At 42.8% G+C, this 14,246-nt stretch overlaps 1 protein-coding gene across 1 annotated transcript in view; it reads left to right on the top strand.

The window, feature by feature from the left end:
• LOC122561354 (VPS10 domain-containing receptor SorCS1-like) overlaps positions 1-14,246 on the top strand; it is a 1,223,550-nt gene that overhangs the window by 1,041,075 nt on the left and 168,229 nt on the right. The window contains exon 15 of the mRNA XM_043713087.2: positions 4,399-4,516. Coding sequence (XP_043569022.2) covers positions 4,399-4,516 — 118 coding nt within the window. The remainder of the gene's footprint in view (positions 1-4,398; positions 4,517-14,246) is intronic.

Here is a 14,246-nt window from a genome sequence, read left to right as displayed (position 1 = left end):
ACTTGTCCGACCTGCCCAGCTCCTTTTCCACCTATCCACTCCACCCTCTCCTCCCTGACCTATCACCTTCATCTCCTTCCCCACTGACCTATTGTACTCTATGCCACTCTCTCCCCACCCCCACCCTCCTCTAGCTTATCTCTCCACGCTTCAGGCTCTCTGCCTTTATTCCTGATGAAGGGCTTTTGCCCAAAACGTCGATTTTGCCTGTCCTCGGATGCTGCCTGAATTGCTGTGCTCTTCCAGCACCACTGATCCAGAAAGAAAACCAAATGTCAACTTCTTGGAGTTTTTACTGAATGCCTTGAAAGAAACCTGTTAAAATTTGCCAAAAATAGAATGGTTTTCTGTTTTTTTTCAATACTTGTATTTGATGGAGTGAGAAATAAATGCAAAAAAGAGACAAGATCTTGTCTTTCCCCCATCAGGCAGTCAGACTGATAGATAGCCTGCAACTGGACATTTCTAGATTCTTCTAAGCCCTAGGAAGGATCCCCAAGGTAATTAATCAACACCAATTCATCAAATTAAACCAATTTTAAGATGTAGTCCATATTGAACCAGTTTTGTTAAATTGAATGACAATTAATTGAATGACAATAAAGATCATCAGACAGCACCTTCCAAACCCACAACCACCTCAATTTAGATGGAGAAGGGCAACAGACACATAGGAAAACCATGACCTTCAAGTTCCCCACCAAGTCACTCATCCTCCTGACTTGGAAATATATCACCGTTCCTTCACTGTCACTGGGTCAAAATCCTGGAATTCCTTCCCTCAGGGCATTGTGGGTCAACACACAGACAGCACTGGTTCAGGAAGGCAGTTCACCCCCACCTTCTCAATGGGCAACTAGGGATGGGCAATAAATGCTGGGCCCAATCAGTGACACCCACATTCCACAAATGAATAAAAAAGATTGATGTAGGTGATAGCCCAATGGTGTAATTGTTAGACAATTAATCCAGAGAACAGGTAGTGTTCTGGGGACCTGGTTTTGAATCCTGCCATGACAGATGGTGGAATTTGAATTCATTAACAATCTGGAATTAATGATGACCATGAAATGGTTGTTTGGGAAAAAATAAACATTTCATTCACTAATTACCCACAGAGAAAGAAACTGCCATGCTATCCTGGTCTGGCCTACATATGACTCCAGAACCACAGCAATGTGGTTGACTCTTAACTGCCCTCTGAAGCAATTAATAATTGGATGATAAATGCTGGCCTAGCCAGTGATGCCCGCATCCTGTGAATGAATTATTAAAAATTAACTGAAGTACCTGTCCATTATATTTCAGTCTATTTCGTTCAGCTGGCAATCTATTGATGAAGCTATACATATTCTCAGTTACTAGCCCCAAATACTGCCAATGGGTTATAGATGCATGTCCTTTCACAGCCGTCAAATTCTATTTCAACTACCACAGAGGAATGTAAAGACCATGAACAATCCATTTTTGTCCTGAACATTTTCCAATTGTGTTCAATCCTTTTAATTAAGTGGAGCACGTACCTGACATTAAATGACACTGTATGAAAAAGAATCCATGCATGTGTAAGTGCTTTTTTAAATCATCAAATACTGTTCATTTTTAATCTTCTGTGTAAGATATCCCAAAACACAAGAACATAAAAATAAATACAGGATGAGAAAAGGCAATTTGGGCCACTGGAATCACCTCTCCTGTATTTTATACTGAATAATATTCTGATTATGTATTCCAAGATTCTGCTTGCTGTTTAATTGCTTCTCTGTGTTGCCTTGACATTGAAACTGATGCTACTCCCAAGCTCTTTTCCTTGTAAGAATTCTGTTGCTCAGCATTTGCCCCATGCCAGCGTAAACCACAGAAGACCACTTTGTCCTGAACTGGCCATTTCCTTAACAATTTAGAAGTAATTTCACTGTCCATTCTTTGTCTCTCAATGATAATTCAGAGTTGATGAGCTCCTCTATATTAATCGTCCAATCAAAGGAAACAGTATTTTGTGTTTCATTTTCATTTGCTACATTATTTCCGCCCAATTGTATAACAAATTCAAGTCAATTTAAAAATACCCCCCCCAGATGAAACAAAAAACTGCAGGTGTTGGAAATCTGAAACAAAAGCAGATATTGTTGGAGAAACTCAGCCTTCGTGGAGAGAGGAAAACAGAGTTTCCAGTTCAGTGATCAGTTCTGAAGAAGGGTCATTGGACAGGAAAATTAACTCTGCTTTCTCTCCCACAGATGCTGCCAGACTTAGACTTTGTCTTAAATTCTCTTTTTTTTTAATTTCTTTGTCTTTTCTTTACTATATTGTCATGGAAGGACTCTTATTCTGAACTTTCTCTTTCTTTACTTTTCTGATTTGTTACTATGATTTTGTACATTCGAAGGTCTGTAATACTAGACTTTTCTTTTCTCTTTTTCTCTTTTGGGAATCTGTACCTTGTAGGTGAGATGGCGCTATAAGTGGTGACTTCTAAACTTTTCACTGTGTCCATGTGAGGACATGTGGCAATAAAGCTAATTCAAATCAATTCAAATCTGCTGACCTTCCTTTATATGGTGTTTTTTGTGCCATAGGATTTAATGAGCTACTTTGGTAATGTAATTACTGCTGTAGGGTGGAGAACATAACAAACAGCAAACTCCCACAAAAACAATGTCATAATGACCAGTTAATCACTAGGTAATCTTTAACCAATTAATGGTCAGTTTTTATGCGATTGATTGAGGTCCAGTTTATCTAGGATTATGGGAATATTCTGTGCTTCCTTAAAATTGTGCTAAAGGATCTTTTACATCCAGTTGAGAAGGTAACTCGCACCTTTGGTTAAATATTACATCCAACAGATAGTGCCTGGCAGTGAAGTATTCCTTCCACTGCTGTGTCAGCGTTGATTGATTTTCTGCTCGGGTATTTGCAGCTTGCAGCCTTTAGGCTCAAAGGTAGGAATGCTATCCACTAGGCCACAGTGTAATGACTAAAATGTTTTATTCAGTTTCCTTCAGGTACCAAGTTCGCTCAGATAATTTTGCATGACCATAGATTCCCTCCAGTAGCTTATGTGTTTAAGCAAACTTAAACAACTGTCAATGTTTAAGTTTCATTTTCTGATTTAAAATCTGAGACTATGATGGTCTGAAATGTGTTTTTTTTTTCAATGGAGTCAATCCATTAATTTGAAATAAAGAAAAGACCTTACCTAACCATATATCTTCTTTCCCTGTCTCTCTCAGATACCTGATAAAAGACATCAGGAAACAGAATATAAAAGTATTCTCTACTGCTGGTGGTCCCACCTAACCAACCATAGTCTCAGTTTAAACCCGAATGCTTCAAGGACACCTAAAGGGCTCTATATTCTTCCCTTTCTGCTAGAAAACAACCCCTTTTAAACTTTGTATCTGCATGTATTGAAATGACTGTATAAAGGCATAGAATCTCCACAATGTGGAAGCAGGCCATTTGACCCACACCTTCCCTCCAAAGAGCATCCTACCCAGGCTCATCCCATCCCTGTAACCCTGCATTTCCCCTGACCAATCCACCCTAACCCGCACATCTTTGGACTGAGGAAGGAAACTGGCACACTGAGAGGAAACCCACACGGACACAGAGAGAACGTACAAAGTCCATGTAGACAGTCAGCTAAGAATGGAATTGAACCCAAGTCCCTGGTACCATGATGCAAAAGTGTTAATCACTGAGCCACCATGCCACCCCTTATTTTTCTCAGGGTTTCCAAGTAATAGACTTATTCTTTCTTAGCTCAAGGAAACTTTATGATTAGTTCCTTACAGCGAACAATTAGTTCCTAACATTTTAATTGCAGTAAGATATAGCCACAAGCTAAGAAAAGAATATAAACACTTGATTCAACCAATCAGAGAGGTTTGAGAAAGGAGAGCTGATTCACTCCTGGTCACCTGACTGGAACAGCACTCAAAATCAGAGCTGTGTTTAAAACATGGATTCATTTATTCCCTTTCTAGATGCTTTCTGTTGGTATATGGGTATTGTACCCTGAAATGAACAAAGTGCATAATGTAATTTTCAATATTACAATAATATGGGCAAACTACTCAATCACTGAGCTCATTGACCAAGTGGAACCAACTGGTCTTGGGCATGGTCTTTCAGCCCCTAAACTGCAATCATTGAGCCCCTCCTAAAATACATCACACTATAAAACATTCCTCGTTATTATTCACTCACCTGAGGAATCTTGCTGTACATAAAATTGACGGGTATTTGCTCTGTGTGGTAGCTGATGAACTTGACAATGTGTTTTGTATCTGAAGCACTGAGAGGTTGCGAGGTTACGTGCTTTAAAACTTTGAATATGAATGCCACGGATTCTAACCAAACCTCTGTTTTGTTTTGTGTTGTCTTTGACAGTGTGTTTGGTCATGTCAGCCACCGCTCTGATTGGCAGCTTGTTAAAGTGGATTACAGATCCATCTTCAGCACAAGATGCAATGAGATTAATTTTCATTCATGGGAGCTCCACAATCAGGTGAGGAACCTTGCTCACTTCCCAATTTTCCTTCTCCCACCAAACTTCCAAGCAAGATATTATTAGAGTTTATTCTCACTACCTATCAAGTTATAATTATGTTGTGTCATAAATGTCAGTGTCTCTAAGCTTGGGTTATGTAATAGAGCACTCTCCTTATCACATGGTCACACCCTCTCAATTTAATCATTTTCAGCCCCACAGCAATGCATAATTAGTGAACATCCCACGTTTTAATCGCTCCGTCACTGGTGTCTTTCCTTTCATTTGCCCGAGACCTAAGTCCCCGAATTCCAACCTTACTCCTCTCCTCACTACATCACCCTTTCTGCTCTTTCAAGACAGCCCTTATGGGTGGCTCAGTGGTTAGCATTCTTGCCTCATAGCGCCAGGGACCCAGGTTCGATTCCAGCCTCGGGTGACTGTCTGGGTGGAGTTTGCACATTCTCCCTGTGTCTGCGTGGGTTTCCTCCGGGTGCTATGGTTTCCTTCCACTATCCAAAGATGTGCAGGTCAGGTGAATTGGCCATGCTAAAGTGTTCAGGGATGTTTAGGTTAGCAGCATTAGTCAGAAGTAAATATAGAGTAATATGGGTAGTGGGATACACTTCGGAGGGTCGGTGTTGTCTTGTTGGACCAATTAGCTTGTTTCCAGACTGCAGGAACAGGCGTGGGGCCAATCAGCCCCTCCAGCCCGTTTCACCATCCAGTGAGATCATGGCTGATTTTTTTGGCCTAACTCCATCTTCCCACCTTTAGCCCAAACGCCATGATAGCTTTCTTAACCAAAAAGTATCAATCTCAGCTTTAAAATTAACACTTGATTTTACATCAACTGCTGTTTGGGGAAGAGAATTCCTAACCTGCCAACCATCCTAACATCTCTCCCAAACGGTCTAAATTCTACCTAAAATAAGGCAATGAACTGCGGATGCTGGAGACCTGAAACTAAAACAGAAACTGTTGGAAAAACCCAGCAAGACTGGTAGAAGTAGAGTTAACGCTTTGAATCCAGTGACCTTTATTCAGAACTCCTTCAGTGCTAGACCAGCTGAGATTCTCTGTCAATTTCCCTTTCTGTCTGTCATATATTCTACCACTTTCACCAAGCTTTTGGTCATCAGACCTAAAGTAATAGCCTGGCGCATTGAAAGTGTAAGTTATTATTATTGTGTAGCCTGATGGCAGCATGTAAATAATGCATGATAAAAATACAGTGTACCATCATTCCGTGTTGCTTAAAAATCTTGGAAAGAAAGCACACGTTATTCAGCTGACAATCCTTTAGTCGCAAACAGTCCTCTCAACACACAGTATTTAGAAAACCTAACAACACTTTAGTGTACCCTCCTCCATCAGCCCAGTCTCTCCAACATGGTCTGGTTGTGTTCAGTTGTCCCAGTTACTTTAATGGGTCTCATCTGAATGGGCACATTAAGCTACATGGGACACCTTTTGCCTAGAGCTGAAACTAATTAATTTCCAATTGACAGCACACATCCTGACCTAATTGGTATCCTCTTGAACAGTGACATATGGTACACAGTGGAGCGGGTATAGTTGGCACCAGTGTAATGGTGATGCTTGCAGCCCGATACTAAAGACAGATCCCGGTCGGATAAAACAATTGCAGTTTCATTGAGACAAGACAGAGAAGACAGCCAGTCAGTACAACAGCTTGAATTAAAATTGACAGCCCACTAAAGCAAGCCTGTTGTAATAGCCTTCAACCTACACAGATCTGAACCTGGATCAAATAAATATTTCTGTTTCATGCATGATAACAGCTTAACTTACTGACAGGCCCACTGCTTGTTAAAATAGATAGACACCACTGAGCCTGTCCTCAAAGCACATCCCCTGCTCAATATTTCATTTTGTTGCTGCCTGATAAGGGTGAGAATAGCATGGGGCTCTGAATCATAAGCCATCTCCTCAATGACACTGGATCGGCAGCCCCTCCAGTTCCTATCCATTAAGCCATTCAGCCCCTCACTGCTACCCCTTCCATAAGGTCCTGGATGATTTATTTATTTTTCAAATTCCGCATTCCCATCTATCATAAGTCCTGATTCTTCTACCTAACAAGTTTGTATCTCCACCTTGGGATGGCACGGTGGCTCAGTGGTTAGCACTGCTGCCTCACAGCGCCAGGGACACAGGTTTAATTCCCACCTCGGGCAACTGTCTGTGTGGAGTTTGCACATTCTCTCCGTGTCTGCGTAGGTTTCCTCCGGGTGCTCCGGTTTCCTCCCACAATCCAGAGATGTGCAGGTTGGGTGAATTGGCCATGCTAAATTGCTTGTAGTGTTACGTGCATTAGTCAGAGGGAAATGGGTCTGGGTGGGTTACTCTTCAGAGGGTCGGTGTGGACTGGTTGGGCCGAAAGGCTTGTTTCCACACTGTAGAGAATCTAATCTTAAAAAGTTTCAATGACCCCATTTCCTTCTGAGACAGAGAGGTCCAAAGTCACATAACCCTCAGAACATTTATCATCATCTCTGTCCTGAAGGGGTGATCTCTAATTCTAAAACAAAACCTTTAGTTCCCAATTCACCCACCAAGAGGAAACATTTTTTTCTACTTCCACCTTCTCAAGCCCATTCAGAATCTGATACACTTTGATCAGGTCACCCCTCACTCTCCTAAATTCCAACTGAGAAAAGCCCAGTCTGTCCAACGTTCCCTCACAAGACAACCCACTCATTCCAGGGGTCCACTTCATAAACCTCCTCTCAACTGTCTCCGACATACTGACATCCTTCGTTAAGCAAAGTTAAACAGTCTTTGAGATGTCTCAGCCATGCCCTGTGTAACTGAAGCAGATCATCCTCACTGGTATGTTGAATTATTTGCTGTACCTGCATGCTAGATTTTTGTGGGTCATGCTCTCTTACACCTGGATTCCTCAACACACCAGAATTTTGCAATCATTCTCCATTTGAGTAATTCTCTGCTTTGCTCATTCTGCCTGCCAAAGTGAACGACTTTGTATTTTTCCACATTACACTCCATCTGCCAAATGTTTGCTTTTCACTTAATGAGATTGCAGACTGATTTCATAATAAGTGATATCAGATCTTCTTACCAATCTTTGTGTCATCTTCAAATTTAGTGACCATAGCATTGCTCCCCTTACCTAAGTCATTGATATCGATTGTAAAAAGCACTGACCCATGTGGCACTCCAATCACCACATCATGCCAAGTAGCCAAGCATTCATCGAAACTCTCCTGCTGCCTGGGAGGAAGCAATCTTCTTTTCCAATCAGTAGGTTTCCCATTAGTATGAGTTGGCACTTACTCCTCTTGCACAGAGCATGTGAAATCACATTGTACACAGTTTCGGTTTCATTACCTAAGGAAGGATATACTTGGCCAAGAGGGAAAGCATCAAAGGTACACTGGACTCATTCCAGGGATGAGGGTATTTCCCTTTAAGGAGTGATTGAGTAGGCAAGGTCTACATTATCTGCTGTAGAGAAGAATGAGAGATGAGCTAATTGAAATATAAAGGATTCTTTTTATTTCTATTTACTCAGGGGATGTGGGTGTGGCTGGTTTGGCCCAGCATTTATTGCCCGTCCCTAGTTGCCCCTTGACAAGGTCGGGGTGAGCTGCCTTCTTGAACTGCTGTAGTCCTACTGTGGGTTGACCCACAATATCCTTAGGGAGGGAATTCAGGATTTTAATCAAGTGACAGTGAACATAGAACAGCACAGCACAGTACAGGCCCTTCAGCCCTCAATATTGTGTCAATCTTTTATCCTACTCTAAGACCAAACTAACCTACATAGCCGACATTTTGCTATCATCCATTAAGAGTCGCTTAAATGTCCCTTATGTCTCTGATTCTACCACCACTGCCGGCAGTGAATTCCACGCACCCACCACTCTCTGTGTAAAGAACCTGCCTCTGACATTTCCCCTAAACCTTTCTCCAATCACCTTAAAATTATGCCTCCTCATGATAGACATTTCCACCCTGGGAAAAAGTAATTGACTATTCACTCAATCTAAGCCTCTCATCATCTTGTAAACGTCTATCAAATCAACTCTTCATCCTTCATCGCTCCAATGAGAAAAGCTCTTACTCCCTCAACTTTTGTTCAAGAGACATGCCCTCCAATCCAGGCAGCATCCTGGTAAATCTTCTCTGCACCTTCTCTAAAGCTTCCACATCTTTCCTATAATGAGGTGACCATAAGTGAACACAATATTCCAAGTTGGTCTAACCAGGGCTGTATAGAACTGCAGCATAACCTCTTGGCTCTTAAACTCAATCTCCCTGCTAATGAAAGCCAACACACCACACACCTTCCTAATAACCCTGTCAACTTGGGTGGAAACTTTGAGGGATCTATGGACATGGACCCCAAGATCCGTCTGTTCCTCCACACTGCCAAGAATCCTGCCTTTAACCTTATATTCTGCATTCAAATTCCACCTTCCAAAAAGAATCACTTCACACTTTTCCAGGTTGAACTCCATCTGCCACTTCTCAGCCCAGCTCTGCATCCTGTCTATATCCCATTGCAACCTACAATAGCTCTCTACATTATCCACAACTCCACCAACCTTGGTGTCATCAGCAAACTTACTAGTTCACCCTTCCACTTCCTCATCCAAGTAATTTATAAAAATCATAAGGAGCAGAGATTCCAGGACTGATCCCTGCAGAACACCAAGCTTCAAGCTGAATACTTTCCATTTACCATCACCCTCTATCTTCTAAGGGCCAGCCAATTCTGTATCCAGACAGCCAGACTTCCCTGTATCCCATGCCTCCTTATTTTCTGCATGAGTCTACCACGGGAAACCTTAGCAAATGCCTTGCTAACATCCATATACAGCACACCCACTGCCCTACCTTCATCAATGAAGGAGCAACAATTTGGGATGGTGAGTGGCTTGGAGAGGTTGATCCTATGTGTCTGCTGCCCTCGTCCTTCTGGATGGAAGTGGTTGTGGGTTTGGAAGGTGCTGTCTGAGGATCTTTGATGAATTTCTGCAGTGCATCTTGTAGATAGTACATACTGCTGCTATTGAGTGTTGCTGGTGGAGGGAATGGATGCCTGTGAATGTGATGCCAATCAAGTGGGCTGCTGTGTCCTGATGGTGTCAAGCTTCTTGAGTTTTGTTGGACCTGCACGCATCCAGGCAAGTGGGGAGTAATCCATCACACTCCTGACTTGTGTCTTGTCGATGGTGGACAGGTTTTGGGGAGGTAGGAGGTGAGTTACTCACTGCAGCATTCCTAGCTTCTGACCTGCTCTTGTAGCTACTGTTCTTATGTGGTGAGTCCAGTTGAGTATCTGGATATTGATAATGGGGTATTCAGTGATTGTAAAATCATTGAACATCAAGGGCGATGGTTAGATTGTCTTGTGGAGATGGGCATTGCCTGGCATTTATGTGGCTACTTGCCACATGTCAGCCCAAGCCTGGATATTGTTCAGATTTTGTTGCACTTGAACATAGATTGTTTCAGTCAGGCCTTTCAGAAAATGTTCCTTCTGACTGGGGAAGCTTAGACATAGAGTTATTGTGGGTTAGTTGGTCACCACTGATGTGCAGAGCTCAAGTCATGGATTTTCCAAACTTAGCACAACCACTTCAGCGTTGAAAGGCCATATTTGACTCAGTTTTGCTGTGAGATTTGAGATTGCATTGTCAAACTTCATCAGCAGCTTCTAGACAGCAACAGAGACAGCGAGTGCCAGTGCTTTGATCTAGTTGAAAGAGCTGTTAGACCATCTATCCCTCACCCTGCCCCTAGTCACCAGAATGTCCCCACACCCAACTTCTCACCCAATATTCCCAAGAGGCAGGTAGAAATAGAAACACAAACTTGGAATAGTTTTGTACAGATCTTGCTCAAGAGATCACATCACTACCTCCAGCCAGTTCCCTTCCTTAGGGCTTTAATGTATCCATAGCATCCTGTATTTCATCAAAGTCTGCTCTGCCTGTCTGGGAAAACCACATTTTCTCGAACAATTATGATTTGCTCTGATGTCTTTGGTTGCAGTGAGCTCTGAAGACCTAATTTCACTGGAATGAAATTACATCCAGTTATAGAAGCAATTCAAAGTGTTCATTGCCCACACAGCAAATCAGGAGGGAGCACTACACTACTGTGTGTGTAGATGTAGCTGTCGCTTGTGTAGATGTTCAATTGTGTACCCAATCAAGTGCAACTGCTCATGACCTCTGCGTGTCAGCAGTCAATAGTCAGTACAAAACTTCTTTGAGAATTACTCCAGAGATAATGTACTCCAACTTCTGATTTGGCATTCATTGCTAAAGGAACTATAGAATCCCTACAGTGTGGAAACAGGCCACTTATTCCATCAATTCCACACTGACCCTCCAAAGAGCATCCAATCCAGACCCATCCCTATCCCTGTAACCTTGCATTTCCCATGACACATCACAGACACTATAGGCATTTGTCTTGGGCAATTCACCAAAGCTGCACATCTTTGGACTGTGGGAGGAAACTGAAATACCTCGAGGAAACCCGGGCAGACATGGGGAGAATGTGCAAACTTCATACAGACAGTCACCCGAGGCTGGAATCGAACCCAGGTTCCCTGGTGCTGTGAGGCAGCAGTGCTAACCAGTGAGCCACTGTACCTCAAATGGAGCAGAAAGTAGGCAAGTATTGCTGTAACTGTACACAGCGTTAGTGAGACTGTATCTGGATTACTGCGACAGTTTTGGTCCCCTTACTTGAGGAGGGGTATAGTTGCAGAGCAGGTTCACTAGATTGATCCCAGAGATGAGGGGTTTGTCTTATGAAGAGATTTTGAGCAGTTTAGGCCGATACTCGATGGAATTTAGAAGAATGAGAGGAGATCGAATTGAAGTACATGAGATGGTAAAGGGGGATTGACAAAGTAGACATGGAGAAAATGTTTCCTCGTGAGGCAATCTAGAACGAGAGGTCATTGTTTTAAGATAATGGGTAGCAGATTTAAAAACAGAAATAATGGAAATGACTTCTTCAAAGAGTTGTGAATCTCTGGAATTCACTGTCCCAGGGTGTGGTGGATACTGGGACAATGAGTAAACTTAAGGAGGAGATAGGCAGGTTTTAATGAATAATAGGTTGGGAGATTATGGAGAGCAGGCGGGAAAGTAGGCTTGAGGTCAGTCATGATTGTATCAAACTATGGAGCAGGCTTGAGGGGCTGAATGGCCTCTTCCTGCCCCTGATGTTTTAGTTGACCTCTTTGGATGTACCATGTCTGGGGTAGTTGGCACTTGAACCCAGGTCTTCTGGCCCAGAGGCAGGGACAACACCACTTCACCACAGGACCTGTCCCCACCTCCAGTAACCTAACCTCCTTGGGCCAAGGGAAAATGAAAAAGCAGACAGTTTACAAATCTCAGTCACAGTGCCAGCAGCAGCAGCAGCAGCAAAACTCCAGTTAGTTAATTAAATGGTTCTGACATTGGCACCATTCAGTTTGGGGTCTGACTGCCAGGCATCCAGCTGTTGGCAGTTACATGACTAAAGCTGATCCTTTTATCAGAAGCTGAAACATAAACCCAATTTTGCTTTGGGGACAGGTTAGCGAAGACCAGGCAGCGATTCTCATCCTGAATGAGACATGTGACTTCATTGTTAGTTAACTGGCAGGCTCTCTCTTCATCTGCACACAGCCCTAATGAACTATTTACCACCACCTCACTCTCTGGCATTTCTTCATCTGTAATTGGGCTATTAGAAGGATGAGCAGATATCTCCGGAAAATTATTCATTATGTTTTACTCGCAAGCTTTCGTTTAAAAAAAATGTTTATTTAACTTAGTTCTAAAAATAAGCCTGCTCTCTCACACATTTCAAACATGCTGAACAATCCCTGAGAAAAAGACAGATTCTAATTCCTTCAGGGAGGTTGATTGTAACACCAAGTTACCAGATGAAGGTACTGTTCCTTGAGCTGTAATTCCAACCAGCAGCTGAACAGAGAAACCCAAGACGGATCTGAGCAGCACACCTTCCATTTTACACTTGTTCGAGCTTACATTGTCACCATGTCTCTTCTCCCACCATCAAACTCCAGCTCAATCGCTGCCAGCCCTCTGTGTTAGGGCTAACCCAGTTCCCAGGATCACCGGGCTGGGATAATTAAGGCACAGCTTCAGCACACAGCTGGATGGCGATGGCTCAAGATGGCAGTTCAGTACCACCTTCATGAGGGACAATAAATAATGGGGTAATAAATGCTGGCCAGGACAATAATGCTCATATCCTAGGAACACTTTTTTAAAAAGATGGTGGTGAGGCTTGAATTGTACTTTAACAATTTTACACAAGGAAACAGAACAGCATTTCAAGAGAAAGAGAAGTGCAGGGTTAAGTCTTGTTTCTTCACCTCAGGTTGAGAAACACTGTTGTGCATTTCCTGTATCTTCTGCTGCTTATTATTTTTCTCCATAAGCTTCACTCCCCTTTCTACTCTCCCTCCCCTCCCCCACCCTGCCACCTCACATCCCTCCTGTCCCAGGGCTGAGTGATGAGCAGGTAGTGTGATTCCATACCCTCTTGGCAAGTGTCATTTGGTCTGTTACCAGTTGATATGAGAGCAGGCAAGCCTGGCTCCTCTTCCTCCAGCATCGGGTGACTGTCTATGTGGAGTTTGCACATTCTCCCTATCTCTCGGTGCTCTGGTTTCCTCCCACAATCCAAAGATGTGCAGGTTAGGGTGGGCTGGCTATGCTAACTCAGTACTCAAGGATGTGTAGGTTAGGTGCATTAGTTGGGGTAAATATAGGGGAATGGGTCTGGGTAGATTATTCTTCAGAGGGTTGGTGTGGACTTGTTGGGCCAAAAGGCCTTGTTACCACACTGTAGGGATTCTATGTTCCTTTGGAAGATGATGCTGCTGATTCTGTAGAACTGTACAGGGGGGAAGTGCTTTTTTGCTTGATCTCTAACTTGTGCATGTTTTACATTTTGCGCATTTCTTTATTTGTTCATTAGATGTGGCTGTCACTTGCAAGGCTGCTACATGATGACCACATCGAGTTGTGCATGAGAAGGTGGTGCCAGTTGTTATTTAGAATAGATTAGCAAATTACTGCAGATGCTGAAATATGACTGAAAACAATCTGAAAAAAATACTGGGAATCACAGCTGATGCTATCCCTCTGTGATTTCCAGCAGGTTTTGTTTTCAGTTCCAGAATAGTTTCATAGACCTTTTCAGAATGCACTTCAGAGTGAACCACATTGCTGTGGGTCTGGAGTCACAAGTAGGCCAGACCCAGTGAGGATGGTAAATTTCCTTCCCTAAAGGACATTAGTGACCTGCTGGGTTTTTATGACCTGATAGTTTGATGCCTATTATTGAGATGAGAATTTTCATTTCAGAATGGTTAAACTGACAACATTTGGATTCTACAGTTTCTGCAGTAGGTTTTAAACTCTGATTTAATGATTGCTAATCCAGGCCTGTGTCATATAAAGATAAATGATTTGCATCGTCCCTCCCCCACCATGACCGTTCCCAGTTTGATGGGACAGCAACCGTATATAATGAGGCAGGTAGGTGAAAGTGAGTACTGCAGGTGCTGGAGATTAGAGTCAAGATTGGAGTGGTGCTGGAGAAGCACAGCAGGTCAGGCAGCGTCCGAGGAGCAGGAAAATCGATGTTTCAGGCAAAAACCTGATGAAGATTCCTGATGAAGGGTTTTTGCCTGAAATATCCATTTTCCTGC

Source organism: Chiloscyllium plagiosum, unplaced genomic scaffold (genome assembly GCF_037043375.1).
Source record: "Chiloscyllium plagiosum isolate Xiang-an unplaced genomic scaffold, Cpla_swu_hap1 HiC_scaffold_22, whole genome shotgun sequence".
NCBI lineage: Eukaryota > Metazoa > Chordata > Chondrichthyes > Orectolobiformes > Hemiscylliidae > Chiloscyllium > Chiloscyllium plagiosum.
This window is presented reverse-complemented; position numbering and strand designations above follow the sequence as displayed.